The following is a 23,831-nucleotide window of genomic DNA, read 5'->3' as shown; positions in this document are numbered from 1 at the left end:
TGGGCAGGGTGGTGCCCTGTGCAGGGTGCTGCCCTGTGCAGGGTGCTGTGCCTGGGCTGGACCTCTGCATGGGGAACAGGGCAGGAGAGTAGGAGCCAGAGGAAGGTCCGCGGGTGTGTGCGTGTGTGCCCTGTACCAGACCCCAAGGGTCTGAACCCTGCCTATCAGTTAGGACCTACAATATCTACATCCACCTCCGAGGACCTAAGACAGATGGGGGTCCACTTGTGCTGTTCACCCAGGATACTGGGCTGGGGAGACCAGACTGGTCTGAGAGACAGGGACAGAGTTCACGACCTGTGCAGGTTCCTGAGGCAAGACTTCTGGCTCTGCGGGCTTTGCCCACTCCGGGATTTGGGCTCTCACAGGGCTGGCCCCGCCCCCAGGCTCACCGCAGGGGGCGGGGGCGGGGCTCTGGTAGGGAGTGCCCGGTGCTCCGCCCAGACGGCGGCTGTCGGGGCAGTCCCGCTGGCTGCGGAGCATGCAGGAATGCATCGGGTTTCTGCAACCTTCCGCGGCAGGACAAGGCCCAAGGGCCGCTCGGGGGACGGCACGCCAAGCCCGGGGAACAGTACGGGTGAGAACCCGGGCCGCGAGCGGGGCTCTGCGCTCTTTTCCCGGACGGGGAAGCCGAGGGGAGGGGGGCGGTGCACCACCGGGGAGGCTGGGGATGGGTGTGCACAGCTTGGGGGTGCACTGCTGAGAGAGGAGGGGAGAGGAGGGGCAACTGGGGGGTCAGGATGGCACAGAGGGCGAGGGGAGGGCGCACAGCGGAAGACTGGATCGAGGGCGAATCTCCCTGAACCTCTTCGTCCAGCGGGCGCCGCGGGGGAGGCGAAGCTTGGCCGCAAGCGGCCTGAAAGCAGGTGGCCCGCCGGCCCAAGTGCTCGCCTTTTCCAGGTGGGAGCCGCGGGCTCCGCGGGCGCGCCCCACCTGTGCTCTGGGAGAAGTTGGCGGACCTGGGGAACTGTCTTCGCCTTGCAGGGAGATGCTCTGGTTCCTTCGCAGCTCCCCTGCCCCACTTCACTGATGGTAAACTGAGGCAGGAAGAGGGGAGCGACTGCCAGAGGTCCCAAGGCAGTAGGGCCTGGGTCAAGGCTTCGGGGTTTCAGGAAGAAGGGGAAGGGCTGGCTATTTTACTTTGTTTTTGATTTCGAGAATGTTCCAAAGAGGATTCACCTTCGTGCCTTGGCATCTGAAGACCCGAGTTCCAATGCCAGCTTTGTTTCACTAACGCGCCTAAAATCTAATCCTTTTAGAAACAAAACCAAACTTGGACTATGTTCCCTAGGTGTCCTGGAGGCTCACTTTAGTGGACACTTAAGCCCAGGGGGCACTTGTGCCTCAGGCCAGGTGCAAGATTGGGCTCTCTGTACAGGTGGAGGCTGGGTCCAGAGACTGGTTCAGTTCACACCCTGGGGTGCAGCCAGTCCTGCTTAAAACAATTATGTCTGCCATCTGGAGGCACTTTGGGGGCAGCTTCCTTTCAGATGGAGAAACTGAGGCCCAGGGAGAGCTGAGACCTGCCCTGGGATGTTGGGGTGGGTTTATTTTAACACCCCAGGGCAGCCCGATGCCCAATCCTGAACTGGTGCTTTGCTCTGTGTGTGTGTGTGGAGGACAGTGTGCGTGTGCTTGCCCAGGCTGGGGAGGTGAATGCAAACCAGAAGTGGAGGGACTTGCCCAAGGTTAGCCAAGGATAGGAGGAGAGGCTCTGGCATGTTTGCCTACAAAAGGCCGTTTGCAGAAGATTCTTCTGGGAGAAAGAGGAGCTCAGAGTAAGGTCCCTGTCCTCTTGCTTGCCCAGCCTAGCCCCAGCCCTGTTTCTGACTGGCTGCAGCTCAGCCTACCCCCAGATATGACCCCTGGGTCCTGACCCATGAGCCCTCCCCTGGGATTTGAGTTCGGAAGCCCCCTTTGACCTGGGATGCATCTCTGCCTCAGTTTCCACATGTGCTAAATGGTGGGTACTATCTACCTGCCCCCAGGCTATTGGGCAGGCCGGGCCTAGCCTCCACCCTTGCCATAGTTCTGCTCTGCGGTAATGTGTCCTTTGAACTCCATCATTCCCTTGGCCTGTGGCCCCAGTCTCTCAGGCTGTGAAACAGGCTCCCACATCTCCCTGTGGGAGTGTGAAGGGATGGATGTAGGGGTCTTTTGGAGAGTTTGGCACCATCTAAAACGTAGCAACAGTGCGTGTGTCTTTCTTGCAATCTGTAAAATGGGTGCATTACTCTGTTCTTTCTGAAAGTCCAGCCAGATGGACATGGCATTCTGGGATCTGTGTCCTCTCATCTTCCATGCATGGCTGGTCAGGGTCAAGTTGGGGGAGGCTGGCTCAGAGCAAGATTTTAAATATTTGTTGACTGCCTAACTGGGAGGGCCTGAGTGCCCAGCCCCACCATGGAGGCCTCCCTCCCACTGCTGTCAGGCCCCTAGCCCTGCTCCCAGGGCAACTCCAGCACTCCTTGATCCAGAAGATTGTCCAGGAACACGGCCAGGCAGGAGGAGGGACTCAAGGTTCCAGTGGCCAGAGGTGACCCCCCCCTAAACTCCGTACTCTGGAGGGAAAGGAAGCATTAAGGGGACCACTAGATGGTGAGGGCATGCTCTGGGTATCCTTGACTTCAGTCCTGTGCCCCTGCCACACAGCCAGCCTGAGCCCATTTCTCAGAGGAGACACTCAGAGGGAGTAGTAGGAATCCAGCCAAAGCCTATGTGCCCTCGAGGCCGGTTCTGGCCTCCTGCCAGGGTTCAGGCAGACCTGCTAGATGAAAGCAGCTGCTAGAGCTTCAGTGTTCTCCCCTGAGCGATTTGGGGTACACTCTTCCTGGCGTGGAATTACCCTTGTTCTGTTCCGGAGGTGAACACATTCTGTGGGTTGAGCTGACCTGCCATTAGGAGAGTGCCTGGGACACCTGGGTCTGGGCTGTGGCCAAAATCCAGGCCTCCAGCAGCTCTGAATCCATGCCCACCCTCCATAGGGAGAGGGAATGGTTTAAGAGAGGGCAATTGTTTTGCCTGAGGATACATAGCCAGGTCTGTGGGCTTCCTGCATGTGGCTGTGCCCACTGCAGTGGTCTTAGAGGTCCTAGCCTTTCTAGACTACCGTTGTGTGTACATGGTACTCTTTTGAACTGTCTGAGAAATTCCTCCTGAGGGTACTCCTTTCCATTTGGGGAGACTGAAACTCAGGGGAAGTCACTCTATGGTCACACAGAGACCAGGCTGGGCACCAAGCCCTGGGTGGGCTGGCCAGCAGCCTGCCCCTCCCTTCTGCCATGGCCACTTTCAATGGTTAACTTATTTATCTGGTTCCCAGCTGGTGAGGTCAAGGTTTGGGGGCTGTGTGGACTTCAAGAAGGAGGATGAGAGAAACAGGCCTGTGGTCCAGGTTACCAGATAAAAGATTAACAAGCAAGACTCATTCTCACCCCCGCTGGCCAGGCTGGCTGGGGGAGCCTGGAGCTGGAGAGTCAGATGGGGCATTAAGCTTGCCAGGGTGGCCCTGATGGACAGATCTGCCCACTTCACTGTCCAGTGAGCCCATGCGAGGTGTTTTTTGGTTTGTCTCTTGTTTGCATTAAATCTATTCCCTTTTTTTTTTTTTCCTATTTCCTCTCATTTGAGATTTATTCGCAAATAGTAAAAAAAAAAAAAAAAATGGGAAGGGGGGTCCATAAAGAGTACTGAGGAAAAGTATACCCAAGGCTGTGGGGTGTGTTGGTCCAGCCCAGGAATGGCTGAGGGAAATGGAACATCCAGTGTCCTGCAGTGTGAGCTGCAGGCGAGTGGGCCAAGCTCTGCTGAGGCTGGGGGAGAAGGATAGCTTACAAGGAGAGGGGCTAGAGGGGTGTCCTGGAGCTGCCGGGTGTCTGTGAGGGTTTTCAGAAGGGGAGGGGGGAGGAGGGATTTACTTCTCAGGTAACCAAGTGTAGGCAGGGGCTGTTGGGGGCCAGCAGGGATATATGGGAGTCCAGGGGGCTCTAGGCTAGGGGGTGGGGGGAACAGCAAAGGGTGTCCAGGGAGCTAGGGTAGATGTGACTAAAGCCCCCTTAGGCTTCTGGCACTATCCACCTCCTTGCCTATCCTGGGGTGGATCACGAGTCCTGTGGAAAGGTCTCATGGGGGCATTACCAGGGTACACCTGATACCTTGGACAGCTCTGTGGGCCAGAGTTTCCTCACCTGGAAAATGAACTCACCCCAAAGGAGTTCTTGCTAGCATTCCAGGCACAGGGAGAGAATGCAGGAAACCCCATCAGGGCCTAGTGGGGCAGGCGTAGGTCTTCTGGTTGCCATGGACTGGGGGGTTGGGATATGGCCTTAAGCTCCATCCTGGGGAGCGTTCCTGAGCTCCTAGCGCTGCTCTAAGGTCTGCATGGGGCAGGGCCGCTTCTTCCATGACCCTGGGGGGCCAGAGCTAGGCCAGGAGGTAGTGGAGCAGGGTTGGACCCAGTACAGAGTGGGACTGGGGGCCAAGGGTCATTCTGAGCAGTCCCGCTATAAGAGGGGGCTGGACCTCTGCCTCCCAGGTAGGGAAGGTTTGAAGTAACAATGTAGGGTGGTCTTGCGCAAGGGCTCCTCCCTCTCCCCACCCTTCCGTACAAGAGTCATTTACTCAGACCTTCTTCCTCTTTCCTTTTTGAGGAAAGACCTGTTTAAACAACACCCTTCTACTAGGAGGAGGGGCTTCCTGCCTTTGATGAAAGTGCAGAGGAGGGGAGATGAGACTGCAGAGGAAACCTCCCTGCACTTCTCAGTATCTTGGAAGGTCTCCTCCCCAGCTTCTCAATGGGGTAGGCTTTCATTGGATTTGTGCCCCAAATTCTTTGTGCCTTTGCTGCATCATCCTCTCACCTTTATAAGGCTCCAAGATGTAGGACCGGCTCAAGGCATCTTGGGAAGGGGTTAATTCTGTCCTTTGAGACGTGCGACCCCCATAGTTGGTGAAACTGCCTGCAGTGCCATCTGGACGGCAAGGCAGTGGAACCAGCAATGGAACCAGCGCAACATAAGATGTGGCTGTTGACAGCTAGTCCTTTCCCCACTGTTTTGCATGCTCTAGGGGCTCTTACAGTGGTGGTTTCCTCACTGGGGCTGGGGCTACAGGTCATCTTGACCAGCTCCTGTCCCACCATACCACTACAGTGTTTACAGGTGGGCCAGTGACCAGGACACCCAAGCAGGTATGTATGGCTATAGAACTGGCCTGCTGCCTGGCTTCCTGGAGTCTCTGCTCCTGTCTGTGACTTAGGTAGATGGGTGGGTGGCATAGGCTCAGCAGAGGTTGGAGGGGGCTGGGCCCTCAAGGGAAGCAAGAAGGCCCCACCTGGGATCTGTTGGGCACCAGCTTACCAAGTGGTAGGTGGCATGCAGCAGTGACACTCAGAACTTTCTTCCCTCATTTTTGTAACCACACCCCATAGCTCTGTTGTACCCTTAACATGTCACTAGGCCTGTTTCACCACATCTCTTGCGATGTCTTTGTTCGTCCCTCCAGGCTTCTTACTTTTTTGGTAAAGTGCTAGTTGTATCTTTAAAGGATGAACATGAATTTGTCTCTTCTTTCTTTCATTCACCAGGTGCTGGTGTGGGTCCTGGGCAGACAGCTGCAAGCATCTCTAGAGCTCTCAACCTTGCTGATTCTCTCCCCTATATGGTCTCCCCTCTCCAAGGGTTATGTGGGATTGGGGAGAATGAAATAAGGTGCTTAGCCACAGAAAAATGGAGAAGTCGCAGCTCTAAATTGAGGACTCGAAAGTGTTGGCTGCCTAGCAATCCTGGGGAAGGGGCCACATGATCAGCCTGTGGCTGCCCTGCTATGTCTACCCGGTTTCAAAACCCCATGTCCACCTCCAGCACATGTCCAGGTCCACAGATCCTGGAAAAGAAAGGAGATTTTTCCTGGACTAGTGCTAATCATAGCTGTCATCTATTGTCTTCCATCTATTCATTCATGCAAGCAAACATGCATTTATTCACTTCTGCTTTGGTACCTATGGAGACAGAGCATGCTGGTTAATTAAAAGCCCAGACTCTGTACTCAAAGTTGGCATCCCACTGCACCACTGACCCAAGGGCAGCTAGGGTAAGCATGGGATTTTGGGAAATTGTCAGATGCAGGCACAGCATGGGTGCTGCATCCTCTCACTCTGCCTCCCTGGCTTTAGCCCCCTGCTGTAGGGGAAGACAGCCTCTCAAGCCTACCCTGCCCTCTACCCCAGGGGTATGTACCCTCCCCCTGAACCCTCACCAACCTGGTGGGCTATTTGTCTTTTTAATCTTCACCAAGCTAAGAGGCCAAAAACAGTATTTTAGGTTTCAAATTTGCATTTCTTTGTTTGACATAAATATTTCTCCTGATTTTTTTTAAGCTTTATGAAGGTATAATTCACATATCATATGATTCACCCAATTAAATTATATGTGTACAACTCAATGGCTTTTAGTATACTCATGGATATGGGCAACTATCACCACTATCAATTTCAGGACATTTTTATCACCCCAGAAAGAAGCCCCACACCCCCTCAGCATGGTAACTCCCCATTCGCCTCCCTGCAGCAACTACTTTCTGATTCTATGGATTTACCTTTTCTGGACAGCTGCAGACAGAGGCCTAAACCCCCCAGCCACAGGACACGCCGGAATGTGCAGCTTCCACAACAACTATGGCCCAGCAGTTTCACCCCACCACCTTCCCATTTGTGATCCTCGGCATGTCATTCAGCCTTGTTGTACTTTAGTTTCCTCATCAATAAGGTGGAGATGGCTACCTTCCTCATAGGACTTTAACAGCAAAGCACCCATTAGGCACCCAGTGTTTATACTTATCTAGAAGTCAGCAACCCCAGTGCACAAACCACAAGGGCCCCACAAGCTTATCCCCTCCCCCACATTTCAGCCTAGTGAGGTCCCCCTGGGTTCTCAATGAGGCAGAGATAAAGGGTGGACTAACTGCAGCTTGGCCACACACAGCTAAAGATTGGCCCTCCTTGTTATGACCCACAGTGAGGGGCTCAGGCAGCCTCAGCCTATGGGGCAGCAGAATGCGTGGCCGAAGCTGAAGCCTGGCTCTGCCGCTGCCCTGTTAACACCTTCAACCCTGAGTTGGGCAGGGCTGCACAGCCAAGCCAGAGGTGGCTTTGCCTCCCTGAGCCTTGGGGCTGGTTGTGTGCCAACACATGAAACACTGGCACAGGGTGTATGAATACATGTGTGTGGCCACTGCTTTTGGCAGTCTTGGGTGTGCTCTGTCCCCATACCTGTGCAAAATGGGGTATTGTGCATTACATAATAGAACCCCCCATGGCTGCTTCCAGGTGGACCTGGATTTGGGGTACACTCCAGCCCACTACAAATGTCCTGAAAGCAAGTTTGCTGATGAGTTGGTTGTGGATTGAGAAAGAGTCCAGGTACATTCTGAAATTTGGGGCTGAAGCAAGTAAAGGATGGAGACAACCATCAAAGTCAAAATGGGGGAGTCAACAGGATAAGCAGGTTGGAAGCACAGGAGCTTGGCTGGGTTATGGAGGATCAGGGGGTGGGTGGGCAGGACATCTGTGCCTGCTGTGCAGGGGGCAGTACTGGCCGGAGCATCACAAGGAGGACAGGTAAAGAAATGTCTCTAGTGGGTGTGGAATAATGGGGTCCCCAGCCTGGGAGATCCAGCCTCAGTTTTGCTTCTCCTACCTCGCTTCAGCCTTGGCTACAGTCTGTGCAGAGGATGGTGGGCAAAGGCACCCCATGTGGCGCCCCTGGTCAGTGTATCTGCCAACATGGGCCAGACAACCAGCATACCCAGTCAATGCTCAGAATTAGAACATTTCAGAAAAGCAGAAGAAAGAGCCTCTTGCACTGGCTGGGGAGGCATGCTGAGGAACATCCATAGCAGCTTCATTCCAAATTCTCCAACATGGGAAACCACTCATACACTCATCAGCAGGGAACAAGAGCAAACATGCAGCACAGTGCCTCCAGCATTGTGCCAAATCAGGGAAATTAGATAGAAAGGGCACATGGCATGTGTGCACGGGTGTCTCTGTGCGTTCCTGTGTATGCAAGATAGCCTATAGCCACCTTGCCTTGTTCTGAATTTCTGCCCTACAACATATGAGCTGTGCAACATCAGGATGTGACTTAATTGTTTTGTGCCTCAGTTTGCTCACCTGTCAAGTGTGGAGGATGATGGTTCTCTCTCAGAAGTTGCTGCACAGATCAGTGAGTTAATGTACATAACACATGCGGAACAGCATCCAGCGATAGTCAAGTCAGTTCCATGTAAGGGTCATTGTTATTATTTTATAAAATGCTCATGATTGCCACTCTGGAGTGTCTCTCTGTTTCCTTATATAAGGACGTTGCCATAACATGTTAGGCTGGTCTTGCTGATATTTGTCATCGGGATGTACCTCGATTTACTATACTGATCTCTACACATGGAATAGAGCTCACTATTCCTTGTGCTCTAAGGCAAACATCCTGGTGTAGAAATCCTGGCGGCAGATTAATGATTATTTCCTTTGCCTAATCCTCAGGTGTCTATACAACAGAAGGCCCTTTAACATTTTACCAAGCTCTGTCCAGAAGGTTTGGATCTGCTCTTACCAGCAAAGTCCCAGAGATGTTGCTCCAAGGCCCTTGCTAACTTTGCATGTGGTTTTTGTTTTGTTTTGTTCTGTTTTTTTGTTTGTTTGTTTTTACTTTTTGCCAAGTTGAGGAGTGAAAGATTAGCACTCATCTGAATCAGAATTTTTTCAGTTACTGTGAAGGCGAGTTTTTTTTTTTTTCATGCTTATTGGTCATTTGTATCTCTTTTCTTAAATGCTTGCTCATACATGAGTCCATTTTTTTAATTTGGATGTTTAGTTTTATTGATGTGTGAGATCCCTTCATAAATTAAGGGTGGTGAACCTTTGTCCTGCATTCTTTTTTTTTTTTTTCAATTATTAGGGGGTAATAAAAGTTTTTGCTTTTTACTGTTCATGCAATTACGTCTGTCAATTTCTCTCTTCCTCCTTTTTTTCCCCGTGATTCTGCCTTCGGAGCTATGCTTAGATAATCATTGTGTATTTAATGCTTTCATTGTCTTTCTATGTGTGTTTTTATTTTTCAAGCTTTGCATATGCATTTGATTTTTTATTTATTATTGATTTGTAGGTTTGAGTTACATTTCTTTCTTTTTAAAGAACCGCATGCTCAGAATTCTTTTTCTTTACATTAATTCGTCTCTCTTTGTTAAAAAAAATTTCACCCATTCCCCCACCCCCATCTCCTTTGGCCACCATCAGCTTGTTCTCTATGTCTATGGGTCTGTTTTTGTTTTGTTTTGTTTATTAATTTGTTTTGTTTTTTAGATTCCACTTATAAGTGAAATCATATATTTATTCTTCTTTGTCTGACTTAATTCACTTAGCATAATACCCCCTAGGTCCATCAACATTGTTGCAAATGGCAAGATTTCATTCTTTTTTATTGCCAAGTATTCCAGCATGTTTCTTTTTCAACACTGTGCTCCTCAGAACATTGAAAGTTCACTTAATATAGAGATCACCTCTGCATTTGTCCCCAGGCCACTGGCTCTGTGGTTGCCATTCTTGGTGGTGTGGGTGGCTGGGTGACCTTTCCAGATATCACATGGTCATTGGGGCAGCGGTGCCTATCCCAGATGGGGGCTCCTGCCCAGCCCCTGCCCTCCAGGGTGGAGTTCTCATGCTGCCTCTCCTCTCTCTCTCCCTAGGCACATGTATCCAAGTGCGGCCGCCCTCCGGGGGTACCATCCAAGTCTTACGTGGTGATGGCACTTCTGTGGGGACTGTCATTGTGTTCCACTGCCCTACAGGCCACCAGATGGTGGGATCCGGGCTCCTCACCTGTGTCTGGAAGGGGAGTGTTGCTGAATGGTCATCAGGGACCCCTGTGTGCAAATGTGAGGCCCGATCCCCACTGAGCTGTCCCCGGATCACCTGCTGCCCTGGGCGGGAGGGGTCTTGATCTTGTTACTTGGGCAGCATGAGTGTCCACAGAGAAGGTGCCACGTCATGGTCGGGCCTCTGTGTAGGGTCTTGCTTCTGGTGCTGGTAGCCCCTGGGGGCCTCACATCCACAGTGTGAACTCAAGTCCTAGCAGCTGCTGCAAATCCTAGATCTGCCACTGACTTGACCTGTCATCTCTAAAAGGTTACTTATGCTGTCTGTGCTAACACATTCATTCATTCATTTATTCATTCATTCTTTTATGTATACATGTGGCAAACCTTAATAGCATATTCCACATGCCAAGAATTCTAGAATTGGGGATACCAAGAGCCAGGATGTACCTGGCTCAAAGGGAAAGATGATTTTCTGGTTGTATTTGTTGTACAGGGTGTTGATGAATAATACCCAGCACAGCATTTTTCAAAGTGAGGCTATGTGTATTGTGTAATGCGTATTGTGCAATAAAAAGGGCTCAGTAGTCAAAATAGTTTGGAAAAAGTCAAGTAAATCGGCTGCAGGACTTCTGAGAGCCTTTAAAATGCTCATGTGTTGGGTAAATCTCTGAGGAGTATATCTATTAGGATTAGATTCTAAGAGACACAAAATCCAGGATAATGGGAGTTAACCAAAATAACAGGGGCTATGGGGGAGCTTTCTCTTTTCAGGTCATAACATTCAGAATGGGTAGTCTTAGGTGTATATGGTACCCCATGGTAGGACCCAGGCCCCTTCCATGTTGTGACTCTATTGGTCATTAACTTAATTGTGTGATCCAGGATAGCAGCAACTGTGTTCCAAGTAGTTGTTATAGGATTAGGGGTAAGGCAAGGAAGGCTCTTAGAACTTGTCCCTCACTGGCCAGAATATGGTCATATGACCACATGCAGCTACAAAGGAGGCTGAGAGATGTAGTCTGCAGTATGGATGGCCACTGTCCTGCTAGGGGATAGGAATGGGGACTAGGTGGTGTGAGCAGTGTCCACTATAGTGGAGAATACATGGTATAGGTCAAATTAGGATCCCAGGCCTTGTTTTCCCAAAACAGCCTTTAGAACCTAATAGAACTAGTTTGGGGCACATAACTGAGGTCAAATAGCTGAACTCAAACAGCTGACGTGATGAAGGCCCCCAGCTTGGGACATAGCGAAAACAGATTGAGGGTTGTCTGCCGCCATCTAGCCCCAGAGGCCCAGGCTGCAGTGGGTGAGAGCCAGAGGGGCTTCGCTGAACTTCCTGTCAGAGCTTCTCCTAATGTGCCACCATGAACTCCTACACAGGCTCCAAAACCTTGCTCAAACACCCCTTTCTTGGGAGGTAGTCTTCCCTGATAGCCCCACCCTTAACAACAATTTGCACAGACCTTTAGCTTAGCTGCCGGCACCTCCCTGCCTCTCCTATAGAACAGGGCTCACTGAGGGTGGGCAGGGCATCTGGTTCTGGGTCTGGGCAATGCCTAGGAGCTGGTCTTGTCTCCCTCACAGCCATGATGCCCCATGAGACCTTTGGCTTTAAGGTGGCTGTAATCGCCTCCATCGTCAGCTGTGCTATCATCCTTCTCATGTCCATGGCCTTCCTCACCTGCTGCCTCTTAAAGTGCATGAAGAGGAGTGAGCAGCGGCACTTTGACAGGTACAGTGGCCCAAGTGTCCTCCTGGGAGGCAGTCCTGTGTCTCTGAGCCCTGACCTCCCCTTGGTGCCAGAAGTATGCCCAGCACTGCCTAAGGGGTACCAGCACCCAAGGCTACTCAGGGCTTCCTGAGGGTATTCAAGAAGGTGCAGAGAAGAATCACCCTACCAAGAGCTACCACTCTGGCTGCAGACAGGGTGTGTCAGGGTCACCCCACTGCAGCCAGGGCTCGGCATCCTGGGCATGGAGCATCTTCGCTGTGGAAGGTATGTGGGCTGTGGGTCCATGGGGGTGTGTCATCCTGCAGGCTTTGCCTGCGTGGTGTGCGCTCTGCAGTGTTGGGCATGCAGGGCTGATGGGTGATGGTTAGCTACAGCCTGCAGGCAGAGTCTGGCCCACCACTGGCTGCTGCTTCACTGTAATTTGTCCTTTTGACGGGTATTTTTTTTTAATGTGGTAAAATATTTACAACATAAAAGTTACCATTTTAACCATTTTTAAGAGTACGATTCACAGGCATTAGTTCCATTCACAGTGTTTGCTGCCATCAGCATGATCCATCTCTTTCTAGAACTTTCCACTGCCTGTCTTTGTAAGTAGAATGTTCTGGCATTTACAAATCATCCATGACCACTTCTGTCCTCCAGAGGCAGAGCCGAGGAGTGGCAACAGGGACTGTATGCCCCTAAAATACTCACTGTCGACCTTGCAGAGGCTTGCAGGTGGTGGTCTGGATACACACACACTGGAACATCCTCTTGCATCTTTCCCCAGGGCATCCCAGCTATGGTTCCAGCTGAGAGGTGAAGACTTGGAGACAGTGCAGGCTGCCTACCTGAGCCTCAAGGGCCTGAATAACAACACCAGTGGTGGTGGCAACTCCAGGAGCCAGCCTGGCCGGGCACATGACAACCACAGCTTCATCACGTGGGCATGGGCCTGGGGAACAGTGGGCCAAGGGGCGAGGGTGGGACCCCTGGCTTGGTCAGAACTAGGCCAGGTAACCAGGACCCCAGGGTGTCGGCTGCTCCTGCATGCTGCTCAGGCTCACCTGGGCCTCAAATCCTGGCCCAAAGATGGGCTGGTGGTCCTGCTAGCCCTTGGTCCTGACCCCGCATCTTAGTGCCCAGAGCCACCACCCACCCCATGGCTTTATTTTGAGAATTCAAACCTGTGGAGAAGGTGAATCTTCTAGATGCTAGTATTCTGAAACTTCACTAGGACCCAGCAGCCTCCATGGTATGCACATGGCCTCATTCTGTCCTCCCATCTTTCTCTCTACTTCTGTCCCACTTTTGACATGCACACGTGCACACACACACGGACATTCTCTAATGCACTCTTTTCTGATTCAAGAACTCTAACCCTGGCTGAATATGGACTACAATTCAATTTTGTCATTAGCTTTTAGCTCGTGCCCTCTGACCCAGGATTATGAATGTTACTGGCTGCCAGATCTATGGGCTCCTTAAATGGGGATAGGCTTTTTGTCTTTAGTGGCCAGTGGTCCTTTACAGAGACCATGTTCCAGACTGTCTGGCGTTGGTACTCGGGCTGCGTTTCTGTCACGGGTGCTGTGGATGATGCTGGTGCAGATCACTGATGCAGGTCAGGCTGTGCCCCCTCCAGGCATGTGAACAAGGTTCTTTGGCCAGGGTGATTCCACATCAAGTGATGAAGGGCTCTACAAGAGGTCACTCTTCTACCCCCAACCTCACCCTAGCCCCAGCACCCAGGAATGATCCTACTGAAATTAGTTTTCTCCCTGGGGATTACAAAATAGTGATTTTAATTCTGTTGTAATTCTGTCATTTTTTTCCTGTGAGGAGTAAGGATGAGTTCTGTTTTTTCTTCTTTTTCTTTTCATTTTGTTTTGTTGTTTTCATATCACTATGAACTCATGGGTATTCTTTTCTACAGCTTTATTTTGGGGAAAATTTCACGAATACACAGAAGCAGAGAGAATAGTGTAATGGGTCTCTTGTCCCTGTCTGCCATCCTCAGTGGTTGCCATCCCCTGAGTCTTCTGGATGAAATTTCCTATTGGCTCTAACCCTTCCCTAGTAGGAGCCCTGCCATGCAAGCTGCACCCTGCTCATGCCACTTGTGCTCTGAGCACCTCCTTTCTTCCTCAGGATGTCCCAGCCTATCTAGTGCTTTCTCTTTCCAGACCCCAACAACGCCACCTCTCCAAAGAGCTGGGTGGAGGGCAGCTCTCAGAAACCTGGCCTGCATCACAGAGGTAGATGGTCTGTCCCTGCAGGAAACTTCTCAGGGAGCCAAGTGCTTACCCCAGCTGTATGACAACTACTTCTGCCTCTGTTTGCTCAGTTGTACGATGAGGATCTCACAGTGCCCACTAACACCACCCCCAAACCCCTGTTGAAGTGACTGTTGTAGCATAAGGGCTCAATGAGTACCAGCTGCTGTTAATTCTATTCTTGTTCCTCCTGCACAAATGAGGAAACTGAGAAATAGGAGGTGGTGACTTTTTTGGGTTTGACATGGGCCTATCTAGTCCCATGTCTGCATGCAACCTGCTGGGCCTGGCTTGAAGGAGGAATTAGTCCCCGTCTCCCTCCACTGAGCTTCAGACATTAGGCTTGCAGGGATATGGCAGAAATGCTGCCTCACACCTTTCCCACATGATGTGACAGGTCATCGAGCTACCCTGGTGGTCTAGGGGCCCCAGAGCTTTGCTCCAAATACTCCATTGTTTGTGAGACCTTCCCTGACTGCACTCCAATTTGGGTAAATATTGGTGCTTACAGCTGGTTTTCTTTTTTGAGATGACATTTTGGGGTGATCCTAGGAACTGACTGTTTAGGCCAAATAGTCTGAATATTTTTATTACCAAATTTTTTCTTTAGGGACCCAGCACAAGTTAATGGAACCATTTTTATAGCTGCATATCACTGAGTGTTTAAGCTGTGTTTCCACTTGATGACTGAACAGTTGTCACACAGGTAGTTTTCATCAGCATTTCATCATGTTTCTTTGATTAACCATGAGGAAGAGTGTTTTCTCCATCCATTGGCTTACCAGTTGCATTGCTGGTTTTATTCATTTCTGTTTGGTGAATCACCTGCTGATGTTTTTCATAAATACTAGGAGCTCTGTGTACTGTGAAGAAGCTTTATTCATCACTTGGCTTCAAGTACTTTCCTTTTTGTATTAGTTATGTTGGGATGGTCCTGCTCATGTCTCTCCTTTTTATGTAGATTTCTCTGCCCTGTTACACCCCCCTCCCCATTGTAGACCTGTGACAGATTGTCTCATGTCTCAGTTGGGAAGAGCACCAGTGGAATGAGGGAAAGAGTTGTTGCCTCTCAAGGCAATATGGTGTCCTGGACAAGGCTGGCCCACAGCTGCTACAGGGGCTTCTTGGCTGAGATAAGGCTGCAAATCTCTCAGAGGGACTGCATGGGGCCTGTGCCTGCCCCACAGACACCTGCTGTTAGACCTAAGGGATTTGTTCTTTCTTCCTCTGATGGCTGGCACAGAGCTGTGTAGCCACCTCCCTTAGGGAGTTGGGGGTGGTGCCCTGAGGAACCCCTGACAAGAGGCAGCTTGAGGGCCACTCTGAATGTCAGGTCTAGTCCATATAGCTCAAGGCAGGAAGTAGATGAGGCTGGGTGAACATTGGGATGAGAGCCCTTTCCCCCTCAGCTCTCCCTGCCACACCCCCACCCCTGGCTCAGTGGGACTCAGGGAAGGTGGCTCCTGCTCAGGGCTGCACAGCTGAATGGAGGCAAGGTCCCTGGGACCTCTGGCTCCCAGGCCGGGACACTCTTGGCTATAGCCCAAGGGCCTCTGGATGTGCCATGCTAAGCAAGGCCCAGCTGCCTTCATTCTCCCACTAATTGTTGGTGAAACTGTCATCAGTAAGGCAAGATTTGCCCCTTTACCTTGCTTTTATTTCATAAATGCTTCCTAGGTTACAAAATGTGCCAGGTACTATTCTAAGCTCTTCCAGTTAGTCCCTGTTCTAACCTTAATGGTGTACACTATTCTTACCCCATTTTAAGAAACTTATCCAGAATCACACACGACTACCAAGCATGAAGGTAGGTCTAAATTCAGACTCTGGCTCCAAAGTCCACTGATTTGTGCATTAAGCTATCTTTTCTTTTCACCAACTCATTAATTGATTCATTCACTTATCCATCAAACTAACAAATAACTTAATTCCTACTACTTCCTAAATCTTTTCTGAGAATTGAGTGTGGCCGGGAACAGAGATCCAGCAAGTCTTCCTGGAAGAGGTGATGCCTGAATTGAACAGATTGAGATAGCCTGAATTTCAGGGAAGGAGAGAGACAGCAACTTAAGGGAAGGGAGCAATCCAATGGAGGGCTAGAGGTAGAGCAGTCAGGCAGACATCAGGGAGCAGAGGGCAGTGTAAGGGGAAGACAGGGTGGGCCAGGTGATTGTATCAGGCCAAGGTCTGATCAGTCTGGAGAATGGGTTGGTTTGTGGTTTGGGCCATAAAGGAACTGAAGATATGGAAGGTAGGTGATCTGGCCCCACACCACCAGAAGACAGCCTGGTAGGAGCAAAGGTGTCCCCCTGGACATTTCTGGGGAGTCTCAGCCTGTGGAGGCAGCCCGAACCCTGAAGTTTATGCACATTCTGAATAAGCCTCCTTCTTTGAAAAAGCCCTGGGAAGCCCCTCCCCCCCCCAACCTTGAAAGGCAGCTCAATGGAGGCAAGGTCCCCTAAGTGCTGGGCCTCTCCTTGAATCACCTTCCTCATTTGGGTGAGGGGCCTGAGGCCCAGGGCAGGGTACCGATGGAGTGGACTTCCCAGGCTCAGGGCAGATCCAGCAGGAGAAATGAGGTTCCCCAACCTTAGAGTAGCCATCTGCCCCAGGCCCACTGAAAGCTGGGCTTTAGGGAAGGGGGCCTGGATGCCTGGCATAGGCACAGGATTGGTGTTATATGGGTTCCCTTCTCTTCCCCTAGCTAATACCTCCTCTCCCTGCAGAGACCGTGGTGAATGCACCAGAGAGCTGTCTGGCGTGGCTATAGCACGGACAACGACCCCTGGACTCTCAGCACCCCCGCCTGCTCACCCTGGGCCCAGATGATGGTGCATACAGAGGACCCAGGGCAGACCTTTCCTGCCCCCAGGCCCACCTTGTGAATGCCTAGACAGCTTACGACCTATGTCTCAAGGTGACTGAGGCCAGGCCAGAGCCGCCCTCCACACAAGGAGGACTGGACCAACTCCACCAGCTGGCCACCTACACCTCAACATGTGTCCAGCTCAAGATTAGTCAGTGAAGTCAGCTTCTGGATTTAGGGATTCCTCAGGGCACCATCCTGATTTCAAAGTCTGGGGAGGGACCCCAATGAGGAGTGTCCTGTCCTGGGGGAGCCCAGCTGTAGCAGTTTTTATAGATAGCCTTCCTTGTAACCACTGCTGAGGTTCATAGACCCAGCTTCAGTCCTGCTCTGGCTGAGTGCCTTTAAAGAGACTATAAACATTTTAAGCCCATCTAGTTTTGCATAGCAGAGGAAGAGAGTGCCAACTTCTCAGCAATCCCAGCAATGCATCTTCCTCCACAGGAGGGCTGTCTGCAAGCAGGGACCCAGCTGGATGCTGCATTCATTATTTGTAATGTGTGAGGGGTGTGAAATAATTCTAATACTGAAAAATGAAAAGATAAAAATCACTGGCTCAATTTTCAATCCCTGTATAACAAAACCTCAAGCATAGTGGCCTAAAACTACAGTCCCTCTTTATTACCACTAGAGGCTCTGGGCAGCCAGGGCTCAGCTGGGCAGGTCTCATGGGGAGTGTCCCATGGTGGCTGCAGTCAGCTGGTGGTGGCATATGGAAAGCTGGCTGGCTCACATGGGGGTTGCTGCTGGCTGTTGGCAGAGCATGGGGTAATGGTACCTTCAGAGGCCTGAGCCTCCTCACACCCTGGTGGTTGGTTTCCATGGTAAGAGTCCTGATTGCAAGCCTTGCTTTTCAGGGCCTGGGAAGTCATGCTGGGTCACTGCTGATCAACATGGGAGCAGTTGGGCTCCACTTTTAGGTAGAGGGGGTACTAGGCAGGTGAGCACCTTAAGAGCCATCACAATCCTCTAACCTGTTACTTGTCAAAGCAGTTAGATGAAAAGGTGCCATGTCTCTTGCCCCCCCAGCCCCACTTCTCAAGGGGAGAGTTGGTGGGAACGCATATGATGTACCTGTGTATAACACACCCTAGGTGTGGCTCTAGACCTTTGCTCCATCTGAGATCATCTTGGGACTCATTGCACATCCCTTTCCTCTGAATAGCCCCATCCTCTGTGTCTCTCACCAGCAGAGCCCATGCCTATCCTGGTCCAGTTAAAATCTGACCTCCAGTCTCCTGTGATTCAGGGTGTGACCTGTCTGGCCATTGAGGGAACACCAGACCTTCCCTAACTCCTGCCTGGAGCTGCACTGATTAGAGCCAACTCTCAGAGTGGCCCCCAAGAGGCTACTGCCTAGAGGCCTTGCAGCCATGTTGGGGCCATGAGGAGGGGATCCTGATGACCTGAAGCCACTCTCATGTTTTCCATCACTTAAAACACATTCTAATACAGGCTACACAGAACAATCTGTCCTGTGATCTGTTGGAAAGCCTCCAGCAAGGGTTGCTGGGCATTTTTACATTTTAGCTGTTATACTTGGTGCTGATATCCTTTTTGTTTGGGGGTGCTGTTCCATCGGGTAGGTTCCAGAGTAGGATCCTGAGGCCAGGGAGTGGGTGCAGTACTCCCTTAAACATGTTGGCTTTCACTGGAGCTCCTCAGGAGACCCAGTAGGGACTCCAGGTGGGCAAGCTCAGACCTCACTCTCAGCTAGAACAGCATAATGTTCACACTGCAGCAGGCGGGGACGGGGAGGAGGGGAGCTGGCAGACGCTGCTCTCCCAGCTTGTCCAGGAGTGGCAAATGAGGCCCTTCAGTAATAATGCCTGTGGGCTCAGCTGAGGGAGCAAGGCAAGGGTGGACAGATGCCCTGCTGCTTTGATCCTGTAGAGGGTTACATGGATGTGCATCATTGCTCCCAGGAACCTCTAGTCTCCTTACAGGGCTCAGCAATTCCTCCAAGGGTCAGTGCCGATGAGAAAAGGCTCTGAGTTCCTCATAGTCTCAGGATGAGCAAGCCCCATCACACCCTCTCCACACCCCAGCCCTTGTTAGGAGGAGGTGGTGGGAGGGGGAGGGACAAGAGGCCTGCCATGAGAATTTGGGGGGACCTGCAAAAGAATGGCAGGTGTTTTGTCCCCAGGCGCCTGACCCTGGGCTACTGGGTCAGAGGACAGGAGGATTGAGATGAAGTGGCAAAAGGAGGTGGCCCTATTTTGCTCTAGTTCCCAGGAGCTGAGAGTTACAGAGGTGGGTGTCCAGATGGCCACCAGGGGACTACAGGAGGGAAGGAAAAGATGCAGTGCCTAGCTGGAGAGGGTACAGCCTGGACAGCAGAGCCATTGCCTAGGAGAGCTGGGGGCAAGAGACCTTGGCAGTGCAGCACGCTGGCCCCTGTCTGTGCTGCGGCCTAGGGGGCCTCAGCTGGATTGGGGGATGTCGCCACCAAGGGGCAGGGAGGGAGCTGCATCTTCCCTCAGGCATTTCAGAGCAGAGAGGTTTCACTGAGCTGCAGATGAGAAGGGGAAGGGGGAGCCACCCTGGAGTCCAACTAAAACAAATTTCAGCTTGTACTGGGAAGAGAGAAACACCTTGCTGTTTTTTGAAACCCCCAACCTCACTTGCACCGAGAGGCCTTAACACCTGCTGTTCTTCCTGCCTATAACATTGCCCTTGCAGACCACATGGCTCACTCCCACATGTTCCTTTTCAGCTTGAGAAACATGTAGTTATAGAATTCGGAATTGGCAAGGTTCTGCTGCTGAAACGAACAACCCCTATCCCAGATAGCTTGGGCTGCCATAACAAATGCCACAGTCATTTCTATATCACTGTTCTGGAGGCTGGAAGTCTGAAATCAAGTACTGGCCAATTTGGTTTCTGTTAAGGCCCTCCTCTTACTGGTTTGCAGATGGCCTCACTCTCCCTATGTCATCATGGCCTTTTCTTTGTTCTTGTCCCAAGAGGGAAAGGGTAAGATGAAAGTGATATCTGGTGTCTCTTATGAGGACACTAATCCTATGGGATCAGGGCTGCACCTTTAGAACCTCAACCCCTAGTTACTTCCTTAGAGGCCCATCTCCAAACACAGCCACATGGGAGGTTAGGGCTGCAATTATATGGATTTTGGAGGGACACAAACATTCAGCCCATGACAACTGCCCCCTGCCCCAGCCTCAGAGGCTCAAACAACCTTGTTTATCCTTTGCTCTCACTGCATATCCAATGGAGGCCGGTGGAGCAGCCCATTGCAATGCATGCCTCTAAGATCTCTTGGAGGGGAAGGGAAGCCCAGGAACTTGCACCAGCAACACCATGATCTGGTCTAGAGGGGACATACCTTACTTGTGTGTGCAATGCATTGACCACACAGACCTCATGGCCAGGAGGGTGACTCCCCAGTGTAGTGAGGGAGAGCGAACAGCTAGGCAAGAGAGACACCACTGCAACTGACCTTGTCATCCTTGTTACACCACATCTTCTGAGGCCTGTGTCAGCTCTTTCACATGGTGCTGATGAGACCTGTGGTTTTCAGTGGCTGTGACAGCTAAGTTATCAAAGAAACACCAATCAGCTTTAAATACTGGAGTGTCATTTTTGTTCCCAAAAGAAGCTGAGCAAAATTGGTCTAAGATGTCACAAAGGAGACCTCAGTTGGGTGACATCCCCCAGCTGGGGGACAGTGTTTGGGAAAGATCATGCCTCATGAGTCGATTGCCTAGAAGTTGGTTACCTAAGTGTCCTATTTATCCACTATGAGATAGCAAGTCACCCTGACTCAGTGGCTTAAAACCACAGCTCCCATGTTGTTATCTCTCCTGTTTCTATCGGTTCTTGCTGGTGGACCTCCTACAAAAGTGCAGTTAGCAGAGGCCAGGGCTAAAATCTTCTAGAGGTTTCTTTATTTACTCACTTGGCAGTTGATACTCGCTGTCTGGGACCTCAGCTGGGGCTTTCATTGGAAGCACCACATGTGGCTTAAGCATCTTTCCTGCATGGTGGGTGGGATTCAGGGTAAGTGTCCCAAGAAACAGGAAGTCAGGGCTGTTGGCTATCTAAGCCTGGGTAATCAGAGATGTGGATGTGCTCAGACTTCTGAACTCATCATGCCAGAGAAAAATTAGAGATTCTACTTCCATCCCCCAGGCCAAAATCCCTGACTGCTTTCTCTTATACCTTACATCCAATCCTGCGGCCCTGACCTGCATGACCCTGCATGTCCTGCTCATCACCACCTGATCTCATCCCCCTGCTCACTTTATTCCAGCCACACAAGCTGGTCCTCAAGCACAGAAAGGTCACCCAGGTCATCTATGCCTGGGGCTCCTGCATGCACTGTTTCCTCTGGAATACTTTCCCCAACTATTGTGTGGCTTGTTTTCTCACTTCACACCTCTGTTCAGACGTCTAGTGCATTAGTTATGTACTCCCATGTAACCAATTACTCCCAAATGTAGAGGCTCAAAAACAATAATCATCATTGTCTCTCACAGTTTTTGGTGAGGCGTGGTAGAGTGGCTATGGCTCAGGTTCTCTCTTGAGGCTTCAATCAAATGTCGCTGGATCTCATCTGAAGGGTTGACTGGAGGCCAGGGGTCTCCTGCCACATGATTTACTCCTTCGTGGCAAGCTGGTGCCAGCTGCTGGTTGGAGGCCTCAGTTTCCATACGAGGCCTCTTTTCAGTGCTGCTTGAGTATCTTCATAATGTAGTAGCTGGCTCCCCAGAATGAGTGACCCAGGAGAGAAAAGCAGAAGCCACAATGCCCTTTATAACCTAACCTCAGAATCTTCATACCATCACCTCTGCCACATTTCACCAGTCCCACAGACCAGCCTGATTTTCCATGAGTGGAGGAGATTAAAGAATGGCATAATCTAGGATGTGAGAATCATGGGGCCATCTGATATGGCCTCTGTCCTAGGGAGCTAATGTTCTAATGGGGAGAGGGGTAGCAGGGATTGCCTGGAGGACAGGACGGGGAGCCTGGGAAGGTGCCCCTCTTCCCCAGGGCTAGACCCACAGAGCATCTGATCAGGCCTTTGGATTTGTGCTAGATGGATCCATGAAACATGAAAATCTTGTGAATAGACTTGAGCAGCTTGGTATGGCATGTTTCCTCTTTCTCTGAACACAGGAGTGTTGATCTCTTTCTGATTTATAGGAGCTCTTTATTAATTAGGGAGATGAGCTGCCAACCTTTCTCTACTTTCTTGTTTGCTATTTGGCTTTACTGACCTGTTGGAGGGGAGACTGAGAAGAGGCCTGAATAAGGAAGGTGGCCCTGAATAAATCAGGGGAATAGCAAGTGTAGACACCATATTGTGTGAGCTTTCCCTGATGATTTAAAATTATATTTACTTTCTGATCAGATAAAGCACGGTTACAAAATTTAAAAGAAGCAAAGACAGATGGAAGCTCTCAGGCTGGGGCTGGGGGTCAGGGCTAGTGCATCCGTGACACCCAAGGACAGGTGGGTAGCAACCTCAGTTTGCATGGTGCACAGGGTGATCAGGTCCCCTCTATGTGTGAGACTCACAGTGCTCAGTGGAGTGAGGGTCCCGAGGATCCCTGCCCTCTCCCCATGAATGGGCAGGCCTTCACACCCAAGTGCTCACTTCCATGATAGCCTGGGGGAGCAAGCGAGGACTCTGCACCGCTCCCAGCCAGAGGACACCTTTTGTTCCTAAGGGTGCTGTGCCCACCTGTCACCTGGGGTAGGAATCTAGGCTTGTGGCCCCTTGCCAGTGCTGCAGGCTTCCACCCCTGCTGGCCTGGAGTGCACATCCAAGGGGCATTCCATCTGTGAGCTCTGGGGTGGGGCCCTTGAAGAGATTCCTGCACCTGGGAGGCCCAGTCCTGGCTTCTGGACTTTAGACAAGGAACTTTCCTACTCCAAGCTTGTTTTCCTGTTCATCCTGTGGCAGGAGTGGCTGTGAAGGTGGAATGCTGGAATGTAGAAAGCAGTTGGGGCTCCCTGGAGGTGGGTGGGCCTGGGATACCCCACTGTCTCCACTGTGTCCCCTGTCCATCCAGACCCTGCCTTTGTAGCACTGACATTACTTCCAGAGGGAGAAATGAACTGAGAGGTAAATAACATAAGGTGAAGGATGTGGAGTAACAGGGTTCAAGCTGGGTTTTGCTGGGCTCAAGAGGTCCTCTCATATAGGCCCCTGGGGGTCCCTGTGTGGGGCTCCCCAACGAGGGAGGCCCTGGAGCCTGGAGCCAGCCCTCTGTTCTGGGGGGTCCTTGCCCATGTAGTCTCCCAGGCTGGGGCAGGCTCAGGCTGGGTCAGAGGGGTTGGCTCTTAGAGAGTGATCACCACAACTCAGCCCAATGGTTTTGGGGTTTCCAGGAGACAACTGCATCCATTCTTTGGGTGGCTCCAACTGCACGCAACATTGATGGTAGGTCCTAACCCTGTTTTACAGGGCACAGCTGAGGCACAGACATGAGGGTGTATGGACTTGGGGAGCACAACATCCCTGTGCTGTCCAAGAAGTTAATGCTAAGCTTGGGCTTGGACTCCGGGTCCAGCTCCAGCATCTCAAATTAGAGCATGCTAATGGGGAAACAGCTGGCACAGGTAGAGAAGGAATCAGTTAAAATCAAAACCCAGTCCGCAATGGCTGCTGTGAAGGTCCTGCTTTGCTTTTCTACCACAGCTCTCCATTTGTGGTGGGAGCCCTGCACATGGGCAGATTGTAGGGCTGGGAGCTTCCTGGGGTGGGTGCCACAGATGGAATGGCCAGGTCTGTGACAGAGGGGGAGTGGGATCCGAGGAAGGAGAGATTTGCCCTAAGTCACCCATTTTACAGTCTGTGTAACTAAGGTTCAAGCAACTTAAATGACAAGGTCACACTGACAGGCTGATGTTCCCCCTTTCACACGTGGAGGCCCCAAGAGGAGAGTGCCCCCACAAGTCACACCATTGAGTCCGACTTCTCCCCTAGATTAGGGAGAGTCACTGCGCGGGCACCGCACTCTTTGGCTGATTTCCTTAGGGTACTGGAAGCCTACTGGCCATTCGCTCCAGGCCTGGCCCTGTACCGCGCACGACCTGACCTCCTCCATGACCTTGGGTAAGTCGGTTCCTT

The 23,831-nt window shown here is 51.3% G+C and overlaps 1 protein-coding gene across 1 annotated transcript; it reads left to right on the top strand.

Moving 5' to 3' along the window:
• The first annotated feature begins 424 nt into the window (after positions 1 to 424).
• On the top strand, positions 425 to 17,292 carry SUSD3 (sushi domain containing 3). Its single transcript, XM_016126039.2, has 5 exons — positions 425 to 577; positions 9,742 to 9,930; positions 11,461 to 11,608; positions 12,381 to 12,533; positions 16,593 to 17,292. Exons 1-5 carry the CDS (start codon positions 490 to 492, stop codon positions 16,693 to 16,695), a joined length of 681 nt encoding a protein of 226 aa, XP_015981525.1. The 5' UTR covers positions 425 to 489; the 3' UTR covers positions 16,696 to 17,292.
• Positions 17,293 to 23,831: the final 6,539 nt, after the last annotated feature.

The sequence above is a fragment of the Rousettus aegyptiacus genome, unplaced genomic scaffold, assembly GCF_014176215.1.
Source record: "Rousettus aegyptiacus isolate mRouAeg1 unplaced genomic scaffold, mRouAeg1.p scaffold_m13_p_3, whole genome shotgun sequence".
Classification (NCBI taxonomy): Eukaryota; Metazoa; Chordata; class Mammalia; order Chiroptera; family Pteropodidae; genus Rousettus; species Rousettus aegyptiacus.
Note: the sequence above shows the minus strand (reverse complement) of the source record. Positions and strands in the feature narration are given on the sequence as shown.